Below are 20,218 nucleotides of genomic sequence, written 5' to 3' on the forward strand. Positions count from 1 at the left end.
TGCGGCACAGCCTATAGAAAAGGGATTTTCAGACAGTCAGCTAATCTCACTGAAGTAAGAGCTCTTTTAATTGGCTGTGGGAAGTAATATCAATGCATTACCATGATGCATGAAGCCATTATTGCAGAGTCCAACACCCAGCGCGACAGCTTCCTCCCGAGTCTGACAGTCTCCCTAGAAACAAGAGGATAAATATTAAATCTCAGACGACTTCCTAAGCTACATTATTCCTCTTCCCCACGCATAGCCTGTGGCTCTGAAATTAGCAGGATGTTCTTTGTAGGGAACAATAGCAAGAAATTAAAACAGCCACCCCGTTGCCCAAATCCCATTCACTCCTATATATAGCATCTCTTGCCTCCTACAGGAACCATGAAGACAAAGACCAGGATTCTGGAAAGCAGTTGTTTAACCCACAAATGGACACAGTTGTATTTCAACGCAAAGACTTTATTTGCAATCACAGTGCTGGACTTAATGACACGTTAACCACAGACAACAAAGCTCATTCTTAGAAAGAGAAGTTGAGAGAACTTATCTGTATTCAACTAAAGGGAGAAAAACCTGAGGCAACCCCCTGTACGTGAACTCCAAAGGTCAGACTGGCTAAAACTGGCATTCTTTCCTTACACAGCAGACTTACAAAGGCTTCAGTTTCTCACTGCCCAAAGCCTAGACTGGAGCATTTCAAAACAGGTACCAAAGGTGACCTGCCAATTCATAAATTTACCTGAAATGGCTGCATTATTTTGCAAGTACAATTCAGCTAAATACAAGAAATGCCTAGTTTTCTCTACGTATAATACTTAATGCCTTATTTTAGTGCCTGATGCACAATTTGCCTGAGACATACTATGGGGATAACTGAAATAGGAACCCACTACTGTGAAGAGCTATAAAGAATAAAAAAGACATCAAGCAAATTCAGCATTAAAGCTCCAAGTCTTTAGGAAATCTCTTGACCACCCTCACTCACATGCAAAAACTCCCTCATAGTGAATAATCTGTGCTAGCACATCTGCGCTAGCATATCACAGGGCACTTATTCACCGACCTGATAGAGATGCTCAGCTCCTACAGACCCCTAACATCTACAGAGCCACAAATACACTGCACATCTACTAACTGAGCTCCTAATGCCTTTCCAGTCCAAAACTCTGAATTCAGACAATACCATAAATCCCATTTGAATACAATGGTTCAAATGTGCACAAGATCAAGCCTTGTTGAGAACCCAACTTATCTCATGTCAGCAGCATAACAACCAACCATGTCCAGGTATGGGGATCAGGGTGCACAATACAGCTGACGCTGTTTCTTTCATTATAAAAAAAAGTTCTTACTGTTTTGATCTGTTCAGTCTTACAAATATTTGTAAAGGTCAAGGAAATAAGAAACAGCTTTCTCATTAGGGAAGGCTCCCACTGGCATTTACAGTCTAAATTGCAAACAGAAATGAGAGAGACTATCCTTCAAGACAGTCATCCCTATGCCAGTAAATCTAACAGAAACCATAGTCCTCACTTTTTTGGGACATCTTTCTAAACTAAAATCATGACGTAAATTGATTTTCAGAAAAAGAAAGAAATACATCCCAGCAGTTTTGTGTAACAGGTAATTATCAGATCAGACACCATCACCAAGATTTTCAAGAACAGATGCCTAAGGTAAATTCAAAGGTAGATATTTGAGTAGTTAAATAAATACACTACTCTGCAAGAAGCTCAGTATTCATTAGCTCCCACTAAAATCTCTTGTTAGTTAATAGGCCAAAGTATGAATGCTTGCTAGCAAATAGTTCAATCTTCTATGAAAACTCCAAACGAACCCCCATGGAAGTTACTATTTGTAAGGACTTATGAGTGAAGATTGATTTAGCCACACAGACAGGAATTCTTCTAAGTCATAGACAGGGATTTACATGTTTGATAATGTTCCCCTTTAACTGAGCACAGAAAGAATTCCCTTCATCTTTCCATCTACATACATGCACGTATGCATATACACACACAATATAAATCACAAAGTCTTCTATATATTCATATCTGGCTTCAGTACATTTTGGTTCAATGCTAATGTAAAGTTCAGCAAACAGGAAAACTAACAGCCAGACTGACCTACCGGAATGAAGAAAAATAGGGAAGGAAATGAGCTACCTTTGCCAGACCAAGAGCTAATGCTTTCCCTCGCTATCCAAGTTCTTCTACTGCCTACAGCTCTACAATTATGTAATATATTGGCCAGATTAGCCTGATTACATCTCTCTTCTTTGGGCAAAGCAGACTTTTTTCCACCCTTCAGCTTTCCATGAATAAGACCCCATTAAATCACATGTAACTGATATGACAACCTCAGTACTAATATCCTTGCTCTCCTCTATGCTCTGAAGAGGAAAACAATTGACTACTCCATTCACATCTAGTTATTTGGCACAGAACAACATTAAATCATATCAATCTTGTTAATGTAGGAGGATGTCAAACGCAATTTCAGGAAACTTTTCTGAAAGACAACATCCCTGGTTGTCAGAGGTCAGATTCTCACTCAAACAAGCCTCCCATCATGTTATTTTGGCAGTATAGGATTGTGAATCAGACCACCATTTAAGACAAAAGCAGAATTTGCATTTGACTCCACGATGGTGAGCAACACGGCACACTCTCCCTTTAGATTGCTTTAGACTATCAAAGGTAAATTTTTTATTTCCCAGACTACAGGCTCTTCTCTGTAATTGCAGGGCAAATATGGGGCAACTACAATTTCTAAAGACAATGGTGTCATTGTTGGTGTCAAACTCTAAATTCATTTTTCAATATAATTGTACCTCACCTATATGAGATTAAACGAGATCAACATTGCTTTAAATGCCTTCAGAAAATCACATGGGATAGAAAAGATTCCTGAGAACAGCCAGTTCACCACTTCTAAAGCTAACAAAGGACTTTCTTCCTCTTTATGCTGCCAAATAATACATTTTCACCAAATGAATGATAATGTAAGACTTTAAGAATCAGAATATGTTTAATTATTTTCTCTAGATAAATGTGTTTTATTTATTTTTCAATGAAATGGAATGGAATACTAAGCTATTTATCAAAGACAGAAGTATTTTAAACTGTTCTTACCTGTGCAATAAGCCAATCCACTAGTTTACTTGCAGGGAGTACTGACTTGTAGGTCTTCAGGTGGTAGTCACGATCTCTAATTGAAAGAATTCAGGGAGAAATCAAGACAAAAATGTAAATGTTTCTGTTACCCTCTAAAGCTACGTATACTATTGTGATCTACTGTCATGAAGTTTAGGAAAGAAGAACTATAGATACAAGAAAAAAAGACTCCCAGCCACAAATAAGACAAAGAATAGGGAACAGTTATGTCTTTTCTCTAGAAGAAAGAACTAGTTTTTAAACTTTTCTAACTTGAATTAGGAAGATATTTAGATCAATACAGAGCAGTGTTACTTCAAATTTCCCTGGATGTTATTCCAAGCCATCCTTAGAGAACTCTTACTCCTCCCAGAGGCACCCGGGACATCCTTTTCACAGATGTATTGAGCTGCTTCTTTAACTCAGGTTAGAATACTGCCACCACCGGTTCTGTTGAAAATCATATTCTTCTGGCTGGAAGTCATCTTCTAGTTTCCATCCTGAATCCGTTCATGTCCAGTTACATGTACCTGTTCAGTGCCAACCCCATCTATAAGGTTATGTAGTTCTTCTCTAGCGTTTCCCCATCCATGTATTCATAGACAGTGATCCTACATACTCCCTCTGTGCCTCCTTTTTGCTAGGCTCACTAAATTAAGCATTGAGAGATTTTCCTGATACTCCAAACCTGTTCGGATTTTACTTTCTTTACAAAACATAACAGTGTAGCCAGATACAGAGTATCTTTTATGTGTGCTTTTATGGCACTAGATAATTTCAGCCATTGTGACTAAAAACCCGACTTGTATTTAGGCCTTGTAACACAATTTGCACCACCCCACACAGAGACCTTGGAGAGAGCAGCACTGTTCCTGAAATAAGGAACAGGAACTCTATTGTAACTTGCTGCTTTTTGCAGTTTTCTCCCATTACTCCTCTCAAAGCCACGGAGATAACTGATGGTTTTAGTCTTTCATAAAATACTTCTAAAGAATTTTGATACAAATATAAGAGGACTATGTGGCTTAGGACATTGGGCTCTAACACTTTTCACCTCCAGGTCACTGGATTTAATCCAGCTCATGAGAGAATGAAAAGCTCTTTCCATTTTAAGGCTGTTTACTGGTCCATGTGAAATAAGTTTTGTGGTCTTGATCCAGTTCCTAGTTCCACATCACGAAAGCCATTACCACAATTAATTTGCATTAATTGGCTCCCTCTTATTGAGAGTCTCAGTAGAGAGGCCAAATGCTGAATGGGCTATGAAGAATTAATTCCTCTCTCACCCCTGGAGGTGGTCCTATTTCAAGCCTGAGGTTCACTGGCATGGCTGTGGAGGAAAATTTCACAGCCACTGCGACTGTTTTACAGCCCGGATATATCTATATGGAAGCTCAAGAGAAGCATTTCTTTCTCAGTTCTCTCAAATCAACCTCTTGATATTTCCTTTTTTCTAAAAAAATCTAACATCAAACCACCATCTAAAATTCATCCGACTGGTGCTCCTTTTACGAATCATCTACAGACACAATTGTGTTGTGACTGGCTTTTGTAAATAAGTGCAGCAGAAATGCCTGTGTGTTTTTACAGAATGGAGGGTGTGAGAAATTAGAAAGGGAAGCAGGACTTTCAGAACTTGGAAAGAAAACAAGAAAAATATGACAGCACTTCCAGAAATATGTGTCCTCAGAACAAAAGCTTTCCTCATAGTGCTTACACACATTTTTCGACTTGTCTTCCAGTAACGCGCTAAAATCACCACAAAGCTGTGGGAGTTTTCTGGGCAGTCTTTCCCTCTCACACTCTTATCTTGAGAAAATGTGCTTTTGAAATGTCAGAACAATAAAGGAAAGCATTAAAATATTGAGTACTAATGAGTAAGGGTTTTCAGATTGTAAGAAGCAACTCCCAGCATTTTCATACAGATGCTGACATAGAGCTAGAGTTTTGAATAAGCTGGCAGCAGGATCTTGGTCCAGGGCCCAGTCTTTCACTGCTTGTGCTTAAATGCTTGTCAGAATGAATATTTCAACATCAGTTCATTGACTTTCCCCCCATTTTAAGTTAGTCTGAACAGGAGTAAAGCCTGAATCACAGAGTGTTACCCAGAACCATGAGGTGCAGGTGTATAGTCAAACAGATGTGAGAACCACTGAAATCTTGGCACAATCTGCTATCTCACAGAAACCAGAGGAATATAATGCTCTTCACAAGGTCTAGCCCATCTATGCACTGAATATTGTCCATCGTGTGTGACAGCAAGCCCTCCTACCCTCTCAACTTCCCAAAGTAGATCAGAGACATATTCAGAACCTTCCCTACACCTAAGATTTTGCAAATTATTTACTTTTTATGTAACAACCCCCAAAGTCGCATGCTTTGTTTCCAGTGGGCTACATCACCTTTTCCTCAAAGTACATCAGTTTACTTAAAGTGAAAATTGTACTTAAAGTACATCAAAGTTTACTTAAAGAAAATCATAAAGGCAAAGGCTACATTCAAACTCCCAGGTTTCCAGGGAAGACAACTAAGCAAAATTATGTCCCAAGGCTGTCAATAAAATAACTGAATTTTGAACTTCATGATTCTTCCAGATCCACCTGCTACTCCGAGCAGTTTTGCTGATTTTCTAGAAAGAAGGTGGCACCAGAAAAGTAGTCATCATCAACCTCACTATCACCACTGCAGGGATCAGCAGTCTGAAGATGCCAGAAAAAACAGTGGTCCAAAGGCACAGGAGAAAGGAATAGGCTTTGCATAACTTGGCTAAAAGTAAGCTCCTTTATGCTAACATTGTGCTTGTCAGAGGCAAAAAGACGTAAGACATGAAAGGATGACAGCCAGGAAGATTCAATTTTCTAACAGGGAGATAAAAGGAGGAGAACAGGGGGAAGAAATGCCTTAACATACTGGGAACGCTGTCCATCGTGAAGGATCCTAAGACATCTAAAGGTCTTCTATTTTTCACTGTTCACACACATTCATACTGTCACTAACACTGATTAATCCTGATAGTAGAAGATTCTCCAGCTGGGATTCTATTACAAAAATAGCACACTGATAAACCACCACAAGACAGACCTATGTTAGTTTTTTGTCCTTGTTGATTCCCTAAGGCATAAGACTACATCCCTCTCAGTTTGTGGGAACCCTGAGGTCAATGGAATATTTTCAGCTTCACTTACCATTATTCCTACTCTGCATGTGACTTGGCGATAGAAGGGTAGTAAAATAGCCAAGAAAATGCAGAAAATTACTGTTTATAATAAGAAAGAAGAAAGGTTTCAGTAGTAACCTTTTAAGAAAGCCAGATAATACATACAAGGAGTGTATATCAGGGAAGTGAACTTACTTTACCACTGGAGTATACAGGCAGTGTAGTCGGCAGTACAGCCTCACACCCTGAAGAAGGAAAGATGCATGGTATAATCAGTTTTTCCCTTTTCAAAAAAAACCACTGACCAGCTAAAGCTGGCAAAAGCTGAACACTGATGTCTCTCCTCAGCTGGAATTATCTATTGATCAACTGTTCTTTTAAGACATTTTCCTTATCCTCTCTGTCAAACGTTCTTTCTTCTTTCTCTGCTTCCATAAGCCAAAAAATCTGTTCTTTTATCTCTAATCAGCTCTATTCCAACATATTCTCCATTAATCCTTCCTCACAATTAAGCAATGAACTGATGTCCATAAGAAGAAATCCAATTTATTATAAGGTATATGGTCAGATATGGGATCAACAGAACTCATTTGACATACAATTACAAGGAACAGCAGTTAAATATTGATCTTTTCTATCTCTCTGAACCATAATGCCCATTTTATCAGCAGATATGCTGTATTATGGGTTACTGTTTTCTTTTAAGACCTTTTGTTACTGTATTAGGATTTAAATCAGCAGTCCTGCGTACAGTCACAACTGTGTGTTATTTATTGTTAAGCTCTGCTTTCTCTCCCTAGAGTGAATGTCTGCTATGGCATTAAGACGGCTAGCTTAATACAATAAAGATAATCAGCATTAAGGATCTCCTTTACAACAGATGAATGACATAGAATCCTAGAACAGTTTGAGTTGGAAGGGACCTTAAAGATCATTCAGTCCCAATCCCCTGCCTTGGGCAGGGACACCGTCCACTGGATCAGGTTGCTCAAAGCCCCATCCAGCCTGGCCCTGAACACCTCCAGGGATGGGGCAGACACGGCTTCTCTGCATCACAACCTATGCCAGTGTCTCACCACACACAGAGTAAAAAAATTTCTTCCTAATGTCTAATCTAAATCTCCCCTCTTTTATCTTAAAACTATACCCCCTCACCCTATCCCTGCACTCCCTGATAAAGAAGCCCTCCCTAGCTTTCTTGCAGGCTCCTTTTAAGTACTGGAAGTCTGCTATAAATTTTCCCAGAGCATTCAAAGCAAACTCTTTTAATAGTTATTACGCAAATCAGAAGATTCCAACTAAGAATGATAATACAAACCTTGGACATGATGTCTTCCAATTCACTTCTCGGCTTGTACGTTCCATCATCGTAGCGAAATCTGTACATCACCTGCTCATTCTTAAACTGGTGCTTATCTGAAACTAAAACATCGGCAAGATACATAAAATTAGTCTTTTCTGCACTGCCATGTTCTTCACAGGTCAGCTGGCACATCTGCATCTAGGGATTTGCTGGTATGTATCACTTTCTGACGAGAGAACTCTGCTCTTCAAATTTCCCCTTATATTATATATATGCTTACATGCACTTCTGAACAGCTCCACAAACAAAAGTCATTCTCTAAAACACTACAGCTCCAATAAAATTCAAATTTCTTCATTTTAAACCAGATTCAATTTATGTAAGGCTTTTGGAACAGTCCTAACGAAGGTAATTGAGATTGTCTGACTTTCTTCTGTAAGTTTTGAACAAAGTGACTGCAAATCCTTATAGCAGTTATCACAGCACTAAAGTCACTATTGCAGTTGCGTAAAGATCTGCAACTCCAACAGCAGAAAGTATGCTGGAAACCTAGAGAAAAGCAACCAAAGACAACAGCACATACAGTGGGATAGCTTAGTCACTGTGATCTTTCCTGCCTTTGCCATGTAACAAAATCACAGCCAGATCTTTGTGCTGGAGCATCCTTTAATACTTTGGATGCAGTATTTCCCAGTGCAGGCACAACATTTGATGAACTGAGAGAAAATACGGATTTACACTATTTAAAGATGCACGGAGTTTGATTAACCTGAGAAAACTGATTGCACTGGATGATTAAAGACAATTAAACTCAGTCAGGCAGACTGAGAAGTACCAGGAGTCATTTTGAGGTTTAGGTTGCCTGTTGCAGAGCAGGCAGGGTAATTGTTTAGAAGACAAAGACCAGAAATTCTTAAAAGCTTTCCACATTACATAGGACACATCCTGAGCTATGACTATTTAATTAAGATTCCTGCTTTTGCCTATTTTTTCTTCATTTCAGAGTAAAAGAAAATTTGCAAGATCTGATGTAAATCCCTTTGTATGCAGTGGAATCTCTAACCTGCACAAGCTATTGCCTTCTTTGAGTGTCTACATGCTCCAGATTTTGTATTTCTAAATCCAATTGAGAATTGAATGTCTAGAAAGCATCTTTTGTGTCTGGCACACAGCCGATCAGGTTCTGCTCGCTTCTGCTCTCTGTGACAGGTACCAGAACTTCCCCGTCAGCAGTCCCAGATAAAATAGCCAGAATTAAAGGAGATACAGAGGAAATCAAGTGATAAAATACACAGAGCTCAGCATTTAGAAATCTTCTATGGTCCTGCTTCTCAGGAAGACTGAGACATCAGCAGTTTTCACCTGACAGTAATGTTATGCCAAGTGAAAACAAAAGATAAAATATACTGGCTAATGTAGAAAAGGGCTAAGAGTTTCATTGTGCTGCTAAAGTTTTAAGTTCTTGCTACATTAGGAGAAAATAATGGGATACTTTTACGTCTAACAATTTATCAAAATACCAAGTGATATTTCCTCAAGTAAACACAACACTGCAAATGCTTTCCAATGTCTAGCAGTAACTGGCACTGGTGACACTAACATCAGGAGCTCTGACTAATATTAAAACCAAACCAGAATCATCTTACTCAGGACATTTGAATAAGGGGCCAGTAGATATAACAGAACAACTTTCTTTTAGCTCTAAATTTGTGTTTAAAGAAAAAGGACACTGCTGAAATGTCAAAGTATGGATTGGTGCAAGTGTACACATTAAGAACATAGGCAAGTGGGGGTGTGAGCTCACAAGAACATTTTTCATCTAAAGGGGGATCCCTACGCATGGAAGCCAGAGTGTTTCAGTTTTCCAAGGATACAGTTAGGGCCAAGTATGCAAAAGCATTCAGTGTGTTTGAGCTCATGTCTAAAGCCCTTCAAAGTCTGAATGTGCCTGAAAGTATGTCTTGGCACCTGGGGGTGGAAGAGTATGTGCATGAAGGATTACGGTAGTGCTCATAAAACATTTCTCTAGGTGTTTTTCTGTCTGCATAATGTAATACGAAAATAACAGGAAATAGCAGGGCAAAACTGGATTTAAAGGACATAATCTGGAGATCGACCTTATTTTAGCAAAAATGCAGATAGCACAGAAAATTTTCAAATTTTATCAATATCTATCAATAACTTTTCTTTATGACAATCAGTCTCATTAGAAAGAATGACCCATTGTCTGGAGCCCCTCACTCTGTTCACACATGTGCCTCATTCTAAAAAAGCACTGCTCAACTACCTTCTATATTGCTGATGTCTCATATGGAAGGCATACTTCTTCATCTCTGCAAACTTTCAAACACACAAATTAAACACTTATATATACCTGATACATTCTGCCACAAAGATGATGCAAAGAAATCAAGCAACTGCAGGCATAAATACTTTCGGGATACCCAACAAGTCCCGTTTTCATGACATAAAGTTGCCCATGCATTATTCAAAAAGGTATTAAACATTTTGAGGATTTGATGGGTATGGTACAGGAAAGTATTTGAACATCACATAAACAGCTGCAGTCAGTTTTCCACCCTCAGTTCCAGGGCATTACTGAAATCTAACATCTCTTTATGGCAGGGAGGACTCACCATGATGAATGATTCCATTTTCCAACAATGCCTGTCCCAGGTTGACCCCTTCTTCTGGTTTGCTTATCTCTCCGATCTCTGTGAGCCATGACACAAACTCACTGCAAAGGGGAGCAGAACAGAAACAGCTTTTTCACTTGAACACAAGAAAGCAAGTCACCAGCCAAGCACAGGAGACTCCTGGAAGCAAGCGTGAGAATTGCTGAAAGTGATGATAACTCTAACAGGTGGCTCAATTTCCTACACTTCTGGAGAAAATGCTCTGCAGAAGATCCAGATCTCCCATCTTTGACTTTTTCCCACCATTCCCCTTAGTTTATCATAATCAGCATGCACACAAAAGGAAAGACAACCGGGCTGGACTTGTAAAGATGCTGCAAATCCTTATTTTATGGAGCAATTCAGACATCCGAGGGGGAAGAAGAAAGCAAAATTAACTGATGACTTAAAAACATGTTGGACAGTAGAGAAAACAGTTATTTCTACACAAGCTGTCTCTCCAAACAGTGTTCATCGTCTGACTTTGTTACATACGCTCACCTTTCTTCACTGAGCTCGATTTCTGCCCACCCCCACCCTAAGCCACCCCCAGTGGTGTACTTGGATTAGCTTTAATGGAATCACAGTAGCACTTAGGACAGAAGATTCAATCTACGGAATTCAAGCACAGAGCAGTAAGAGAGAACACAAGCCCCACTGACAGGTTAATTTAAGGTCATTTACTCAAGTTGGTGCCTGGCAGATACGTAAATGATGCTTCTAATTTATAGACAAAAGGTCCTAAGTCTGTCTGCTCACGCTGCCTGAAACAAAACCTCTCTCTGGTGAGGGGCAAAGCTGCACATATGGGCAGAATAACAGCCAAAAACCAAACCAAAACAAAAAGATAGATACGTAGGATGTTACTCAATTAGAAACATTAAGTACAGTGAAATGGATGCTGCAAGCCTGATGAATACAGCGACGCCAAAGCCCTAGGGGGCTGAGTTGTTTGCCAGGTTAATTAGCGATTATACTAGCACTGTGTTAAATTCATAGAGAAGAACAAAAGGAATATAAGAAAGTAGAGCAACATATGGGAAATCTGAATTTAATACATCACTTGGGTGCTTGCCAATGTGCAGAGGGTTGCTGCTTATCACAACCAGTCTCCATGCCTCCACTTGTGGGCTCTAAATGAAGTATTTTTAATCTCTTCGTGATTATCAGAGCTGACTCATCTCAGCTGTAGGTAGTATTTGCATTTTGCCTTTAGAATAACAACAACAACTTCAATATCGAAAACTTCATTTTACCAAGGGGCTGCTCTGTAACTGTCACAGTGTAGAAAAAGCAGCAGAATCTATTCAGCTCTGCCAAGGGAATCCCATGGAAACCAGCAGATTTCGTAGAACTCCTAAAGCCAGAGTACTGTAGCAATAAGTCTGATTCTCTGTCTTCTAAGGAAAGCTCATTCTCAACCTTCCAGTGATTCTTAACTGGTTTTAGAAATATTTAAAGGCTGAAACGGAATATAAACTGCAGAGGGAGGAGAAGTAAGAATGATCCTCTGCAGAAATTACTGAGAATACAAGACACACTCTGTGGAGTTCCCCATCACAGATGTGCTGGCCGATGACTGTCATCAAGTTAAGCCAAATGAGTCTATGGCAGTTTAGAGCACTTCAACAGTTGCCCAAAACTGAAACAGAACACTGCCACCCTGTTAGCTTTCCTGCTTCTTTTATCTGGAACTGTGTCCCTGGAGTTTATCTAGATTCTAAATGTAAGGCACTGGTCTTAAAAGTTTGAAATTGAGAGCTGAAAAAGGAAAATATCTGAACGCTATTCTCACAGCCCTGAAGCTTCGGAACTATAGGACAGCCTTCTAAAGAGCTCCTTTAAGACTTCTGTGGCATTTGGTTTATGAACAAAATCAGTAATCATTTGTTTGAAGGCTTTATAAGCACTGAAAAGTGCATGATCCAGAAATAATCCAAGAGGTTTTTTAGGCACACGCTAGACTGCTGCAAAATAAGCATCAACTCAAAAAGTGGGTAGCAAAGCTTTATTTGTTTCCTCATCTTGTCCTAAGCAGTTATCCAACATAAGTGAGCATATCATCACTTCCCAGTGCTGCCATGCTCAATTCTCATCTAGCATGCAAGTCAGAACACCATCTACTACCTACACCTCTGAAATTCAGCGCCTTGGAGCAGCTGGGTTTCCCCTGACGAAATACACAGGAAAATCCAATCTATCCAAGTCTGTGCAATCTGATCAGGTATGTTTAGAACCTCCTGAGGATGGAAAATAGGAAAATGCCCTATCATGCCTCCAAAATTGCAGCTTAAAGGTTTCAGTTTGAACCCAGCAAGATAAATTGGGGTGAGGAAGAGAAGAAAAAACTAACCAAATCTCCAAAAATTAGGAATTTTTTGTTATAGCTGAATTATCAACCGCTTGTGCTACCAGCCTGCCTTTTGTCAGGCAGAAAGACAATACATCAGCTCCACACCTTATACACAAGGAATCTTGCTTGCAAACCGCCCCAACAGTGATGGGGGGAGGGAAAATGAATGGATAATCTGCCTCTCCGAACTTTTTATCCTCCCTCAGCTGATCATTTCAATCATAAACAGCTAAGGCAGAAAAGTCTTCTCAGGTCAACTAATGTGTCTCCCTGTGCACCATGCAGGACATTCCCCTACATCAGCCCCACTGCTAGCATATCCAATCTGATCATGATTCATCCACAGGGTCTCTCTTCTACTGCCTCATACAAGTCATTCTTAAGAATTATTATCTAGCCTGAGCGAAAGAGGTATTTTCCAGCCAATAAAGCTCTATACTTCTGACAAACGCATCAGGTCTCCAGATACACAAGGTTTGATTTGTGTCTGTAACACTGACGAACAGAAAACTCCCAAATTCAATCCTGAGACTTGGATGGTTCTGTTGGAGTTAAACATCACCTGGTAAGCATTTCCTTGTATACAAAAGAGGATACAGGTTAGGCCACCAACAGCCTTGAGCATGCAAGAGTTAAGATACTTTTTTATAAACACTGTTGCCAATTTGAAACAGCTGTTATGAGTTACTGTACAATAGAATGAGCTGTCACAGCCTGCGTATGGCATGGAATAGAAATCAATGATTAATTTTAATAAATCACAACTGTAATGGGGGTTATGGCTTTTTCAATTAAGCTGCATCAAAGCACATCTGATCTGACCTCACAATGCCATTCCCAGAAAACCCAGAGTCCATTCTTTTAACTGGTATGAAAGGGCCTTTTGAATTCAAATGCCACCTACTTGCCAAGAAAGCACTTGGGAACAGTACTTAATTTTCTCCTCCTGTCTTTGATAAGGTTCACTTTCTTGTTCATCATCATTTGGTACAGCTTCTCTCCTTTCTCTGCAATCATGACGTATGCATCCCTCTCCATTCCCAGTTTCAAACCTGGAACACAAAGCAGAAATTCCTTCAGATCCTTAACATTAGATAAAGTGGATCCTTAAAGTCAAAAGCTAAAGCAAAGCAGACAAAGCAACAGAAACACAAAAATTACCTGACTTATTTTCCAAGTAAGGGGAAAATTGAGTCATACATTTATCTCAGACAGTATAAAATTGTCTTTGATGAGTTTTGCACCAATAAGGTGCTCGCAGCTTTTTTTCTCCATTTTAAAAAGAAGCTTTAAACTTACAGTTACATCACATCACAGAGTAGAATGGTTTACAGAACACGGAGAAGTTCCAAACAAAGGAAGACAAAACATATATCTTCTAAAATTGATTTCCTGTTGTAATTTTATTTTTGACCCTGAAATAACTGCCAGCATAAGACTTGTTCGAAGCAGATTAAATGCTTGATAGAGCAGATGACTTTTTGAGTGTCCTATTATTTGTAGCAAAAACCCACAAAACATCAAATTCACATCCTTAAATAAATCAAAGCTAGACAGGAATATTATTTTCTCATTCTTTCTTAATTATCCTATTTACCAATACCCCAGGCTAAAAATACAGTTTGACAATCACATTATTCAGTGAATGAAAGAAATATTGAATAATTTAAGGAATGATAGATAATTGAATATAGAGACAATTTCACATTTACTTTGTCTGAGTTTCCACATAGCTCTTGTTAACTGGAAAACTGCTGCAGTCAGGAGGATGAACTCTGAAAACAATAGGTGCCTGTTACAACTACCGCCATAAATGGCATTTTCTGGCAATCTTCCCTTTAGATTTGCAAATTGCTTTAGGATGACAGACATGGAAAAAGATGTTTTACTACTGTAGATGTTTTGTCTCTTCTAATCTGAACAAATCGTTTTGTTTTCTGGCTATGTTATTCTAGAACCTGCAAATCTAGGCAACTCTGGAGTCCAGAACAGAGGCACGGACTTCAGATTTCTTTAAGATTAGCCTGAAAACAGGCAGCCTGAACTGGACCTGGACTTACACGCCTAAGTTTTACAGAGACTGACACTAGGCAGAATTTAAGTGATTGGCGTAAGGCTAGAAAATGAAAACTGCATGTTCTCTGGGAAGAGCAGTTCTCTTTAACTGGACATAAATCCTGCTGCTTTATGTTAAGATTTCAGAATGAATCAATAGTCTTCTGTGATATCAGAGCCGCCTTCTAGTTTTCTGAAAACTCTTAATGCATATTTTGGAGGCTTGAAATGCATGTTCCAGAAATTAGACTCGCACAACATTTTGTCTTCAAATACAATATTTCTTTCATGTGTCCAATATCTGATTTCAGCTCCACAAATCCCTTGGCTTACTGCCGTTACTCTTCAATCCTCTTCTTCCCCCAATACTGTGATGCAATTCAATACAAATGCTGACACATATAGCTGAGGCTAATTTGCAGCGTGAACTCGTGATAGAAAACAGCCTGTATAACAGTGTACATGTTTCATGCTCATCTTACATCACCGAATTCCCCAGGCTCTGATATAAATGGCAGACTGGAATGCATGTTCTATTCAACTCATCCTACAGAATTGGGAATCTCACCAAGCTTTCTAATCCAAACACTGATATCTCTGTGACTTTGCAAGTACTCTGATCCAAAGGAGATTTTCCAATAAGGCCTGGAATGTCTGCCAGAATATCTATGCTTATCCAGAGAGCCTGTCATCAGCTGCCACATCATAAAACTAGATAACAAAAAGCATCAGGAAAGAACACTCTTATCAGCCAATGCTGCAAGGAAAATTTTGAGAAACTTTCTATTAAGGAATAGCTTTTTTCCCTTCCTAGTACTGATTTCAGTCACCTCTCCATATTCTCAACCTCCCTCTTTATAAAATCATAGAATAATTTGAGTTGGAACGGACCTTAAAGATCATCTAGTTCCAACCCCCCTGCCATGGTCAGGGACATGTCACTAAATCAGGCTGGCCTATATATATATATATATATATATGATCTGTTTTTCTAGTCCTGTCTCCTTACTTCTTACTGAAACTTCCATTTCCTCACACATTGCACCTGATGCACAGGAAATGCTGCAGAGTGCTAGTGACATCACAAAGTGAAAACTCATTATCAAATGGAGACTCACTGGAACTTTTACATATGATTTAGCACTGTGAGGGTAAAAGTAAGAGCCAAGAAAAGTATTTTATTAAAGAAATATATCATGTGGAAGATCAGGATCATTACAGTACAGCGACATGCAGAACTGACCAGTGAGCATAGATTGCCAGCTCAGAATGGTAAAACACTGCCTTTTAATCAAAAAAATAATAATAATTAAAAAAAACTCTAAAAACCAAAGCTGATTCTCTTTTTTGCCTTCAAAGTAATTCTTTTGAATTTACACCATGCCTGATAAACATTTCGAAGGTAGTATCCTTGCTATTATGATAAAGTATGTTAGGAATGTTTTATGGTAACAAACAACACCACAATGTGCGTGTGTTTAGCAGACGAGATGCAAAGTATCGTAACGTAACGACTAAGGTTTGGATTTCAAAGGACATTAAAGGATGTAGATTTTCTGCTTTCATCCAACTTCACTGACAGCTCCGCATCTTTCTTAAAATACTTTAAAAACCTAAAGCATTATTGTTTAGCAGTTTACAAGTTCTGAAAACACACTACTAAAATGGTTTCAGACTGATTTCATTCAATATGAGCACAGATGAGCAATTACATCATTAAAGGAGTTGCGCGTGCAGAGAGGGGAAGCACTTCCAAAAGTCAAGCACAGAATGTTTTAAAGTAAGTGTCATTTCCTCTGGCAATGAGCTATTATTTTTCCCATTTAGCAAACAGGGAAGCAGGTTCAGTTGTGAGAGACAGCTGACTTAAAGGAACTCATAACTTTTATCAGCCAACCTGATTCATGGCTTTGTGAGCTCACTTGTATTGTACAACGTTTCAAGGTAAGCTTAGTTTTTGTTTCATTACACATGAAAAGATAAAACTGACAAGCATCTGCATACATTTGTCACTATTCTCAGTCTAAATGTAATATTTCTAGAGTTTTTCTCTATGAACTGTTCTGTTTATTTCTAGATAATGGGGTCCAACTCTGTGAGAACGCTTGTGTCACTGCCTCTGAAAGAAGGCTGAAAGCTGTTTTTTCTCCTTTCCTTTTACTGATAAATACAATATCATTTTATCTCACTTACAAATAAAAGACCAAAAAGTTAATTTAATTAAGTACATTTTTTTTCACAAAGAAACTGATTTTGATACATAAAAATACTTCATAAATAAACTGACACAAGTCCATAAAAATCCCCAAGGTACACACTCAGAAACACTTGTTTTCAATCACTTTATTTTCTTTGCAATTAAGGATAGGTTTTAATTCTGCCCATCACGGAAAAACTGCAACCTTTTCTCTTCCTCTCAGATACTTATGCATGCATATACATTTTTCCTTTGTAAGCAAGTTCATTCAATGCTCTAGAAAATACATTATCCACTTACTCTCTCTCTGCTCCCTTTCCTTGATTATAGCATCCAGCCATTTCTGTTTATCCTCTGCAGTCTTGGCCATACAGACAAACCATTTGTTTTTGGCGGTGTTGTGTATCTTCCAGCCGTTCGTCACGGTGTAGCCGTTGCTGTGGTAATCTGCTGTAAGAACCCAAAGCACAAACCATGGCGTGAATAGAAGGCTGGCTACCTTAACCAAATAGGTGTGGGACACCTTAAAGAGTAAACTTCTTTGAAAAGCTTGATTTCTGGAGGTGTTCCTCACACCTCTGTCTTACTGATCATCCATGTGACTGGTTGTTACTCACCAGTCTGGATGTCCAAATACCAATACAAAACCCAAGGCTAGCCTGTTCAAACTGACCGAATGTTTCAGTTCTAAGAGTGACACTGCGTACAATTTCAGCTCAAAAGAAGAGCTAAAATATTTTAAATACAATGACATCAGTGCAAAAGTCCACGATGTTTGCTCAGGTTATCTGTTCTAAACTTTCTGGGGACACGCTAACTTCTTGCACACTATAGAGTTTTGTCCACGGGACATGGGAACTCTTCAAATGTCAAATGTTTAAAGGACAGAACATTAATTCCTGATTCATTACAACAGGAGCAGGGGGCGGTGTGGCCTTTCTGGATGAAATCAGAAACTCATCCAGTCTTCCGGTCTGTGTCAGAACAAAAGAATTATAACACAACTGCCATTCCCATATTTCGTTCATGGCCACATTCCATGCTACTGATTTGATGCTAAGACTAATATTTGGTAGCGCTCTAAATGAGAGGAAGATCCAAAAGTTCTGTTTTTATAGCTGTAGTGGCTTAAGATGTAACAAAAGAAAGGATGGAAAGAATATGAAGTATCTTTTCCTAAATTAACTTGGATTAGGATAAAAAATAGACAAGCTTCTGGGTACACAAACTCTACATAAGGTCATTTCAGAATGAAGGACTAGTGCCCAAAAGCCTGTCCAGTCTTTCAACTATATAAGTTGATCTAATAACGCAGGCATCAGAAGTTACACAGCTTACTTTACATTTCATTAAAGGAGATGGATGAGAACTTTTGTAACAACTTCCAACATAAGATCTGGACCCACTGTGTTGTTAAAAGACAGTATTTGGTCTCTTACCTGTTCCATCTTCCACGTTCTCCACCTCCATGACTTCTGTATTTATTCGGCCTCTGAAGATATAAAGGGACCCGTTGATGGACTTTGTCCGTTTAGATGGTTTTTTCCCAGTAACTCTGCAATGAGGATTTAGACTGTTAGCACATAAGCAAACAGCATAACACATATATGCACAAATCAGTCTGAGATACGCCTATGAAGAAAGGATTCCAGTATGCTGTTTTGTGGTATTTGACCGCATTTCTGGTTCTAAAGGATCGGATTACTCAACTGGCTCACAAAGATAAGCATACAACAGTGTCAATAGAGCAAAAAAGAGCCTATTTTACAAGACTATGTGAAGACTGGGTGGCTTCATTCTTGATGACTGACTGACTGAAAAGGCAGTACAACTGAGCTGCACGCAGCTTTGGGACGAAAGCTGCAGCATCACCTGATGCAACACTACATTTGTTTGCCTAAAGCTTCAATAAATTTGTGGTATGTGTACCAAGTTTCACATATGAAATATGTAAAGAGGCTAATGTCCCATATCTGTCATATGTGTGCTAAATGTCATTGTTCATGGCACTGGTAAAAGCACTGTCAGGGTGATTTTGCACTGAAGTTAACATCCTCATCCATAAGCTTTATAGTGTGTTTGTTGCAGTGTCTTACAAAAAATGTCAGGAAAGCACTTTTCACTGAGAGTTACGTTTGGAGTTTTATGCCTAGAAAAGGTTCAAAACTATTGAACTGACACCTGCTGAGCTTTAATATCTAAGAACAACCCTTCTATGTGAACCAAAACACCACTGGTCAAATGATCACCATTTGAGATGGCAGGTGTCCAGACACTGTACAGTGCAGGGACTGCTGTGGCAACTTGCCAGGAACGCATAAAATTCAAAGAATATTGCAATAAAAAACAGCTGGGAAGAAAATCTCTGTCAAAGTGAAATACCTATGATAAACTGAGGTGAGAGGAGTCACTTCAGTTTTTCTGAACCATTTTTCCTTTTATAACTAGCTTTAGTGACAAACACACATTCAGTGATGGCCATACACTTACATCCAATCAGACTGACAAGGACTGAGACCTTGGAGCTATTAGATCACTTCCTAAAGATGACTGTTGGAGTTGAAAGAAAAGCCGTCCTGGCAGCCTTAGTGAAACCCTTTAAATACTCAGCCTATTTCCCCACATGAAACATATCGTTCCTGACATCAGGATTCAATTTAAACAGCAGTCTATGATTCTGCTAAAAACACAAAACAATACTTGCACTGAAGATTTGTGTCATCAGCTTGTCAGCCTTCCCTAAGCTTCTGCAAGAGATGAAACTACAGTCTTAGATCTAAAATCACAGATCTGATTCTGATTCTAAACACATCTTAAGTTGGTCTCAGCAATGCTACTCCTTATTCACGCTATTGTGAAAAGATATGGAGCCTAAATTCAAACGGCTGCATTGCTGACTGCTTATCAAGGACTGAATTCTGACTGCAGTTTTCAATCAAGAAAAACTCCAGTGAGTTCTACAAGAGAAGCGTGGCATAAGTGAGATGAGAACCAAGTCATTCAATTTCAAATTAGGAACAGACAGAGACAGTTTTTTGGTGTTTTTTTTCCAAATCTGTGTCCCAGTATCATGTGAGCTGTCAAGCAGCTGGCCAAATGATCACACCAGCGCCACTGGAGAGACATCAGTTTCCATCCTGGGCTAATTATAAATAGCAGCTGGACAGGAGAAATACCCAAAATTAAAGTCACTCAGTGATCCCTAAATATATCCTTTACATCAGGCAATTCCCAGCAGACTTAATAAAATATTCTACTTTTTAAAGGAAATCAGATTCTGGATATTTCATCAGTTCAAGCTACATTATCAGATGTACACAAACAATATCAAT

General features: G+C 38.9%; 1 protein-coding gene across 4 annotated transcripts in view; it reads right to left on the reverse strand.

Moving 5' to 3' along the window:
• Window positions 1–20,218, reverse strand: part of PREX1 (phosphatidylinositol-3,4,5-trisphosphate dependent Rac exchange factor 1) — a 152,765-nt gene that overhangs the window by 40,636 nt on the left and 91,911 nt on the right. For all 4 annotated transcript variants that reach the window (XM_069872135.1, XM_069872133.1, XM_069872132.1 and 1 more), the window contains exons 8-15: window positions 18,326–18,441; window positions 17,187–17,336; window positions 13,539–13,686; window positions 10,243–10,343; window positions 7,622–7,725; window positions 6,499–6,548; window positions 3,126–3,201; window positions 102–174 (exon numbers count right to left, since the gene is read on the reverse strand). In XM_069872135.1, the coding sequence (XP_069728236.1) occupies window positions 102–174; window positions 3,126–3,201; window positions 6,499–6,548; window positions 7,622–7,725; window positions 10,243–10,343; window positions 13,539–13,686; window positions 17,187–17,336; window positions 18,326–18,441 (818 nt within the window). The remainder of the gene's footprint in view (window positions 1–101; window positions 175–3,125; window positions 3,202–6,498; window positions 6,549–7,621; window positions 7,726–10,242; window positions 10,344–13,538; window positions 13,687–17,186; window positions 17,337–18,325; window positions 18,442–20,218) is intronic.

This window comes from Phaenicophaeus curvirostris, chromosome 18, assembly GCF_032191515.1.
Source record: "Phaenicophaeus curvirostris isolate KB17595 chromosome 18, BPBGC_Pcur_1.0, whole genome shotgun sequence".
In the NCBI taxonomy this organism is placed as follows: Eukaryota; Metazoa; Chordata; class Aves; order Cuculiformes; family Cuculidae; genus Phaenicophaeus; species Phaenicophaeus curvirostris.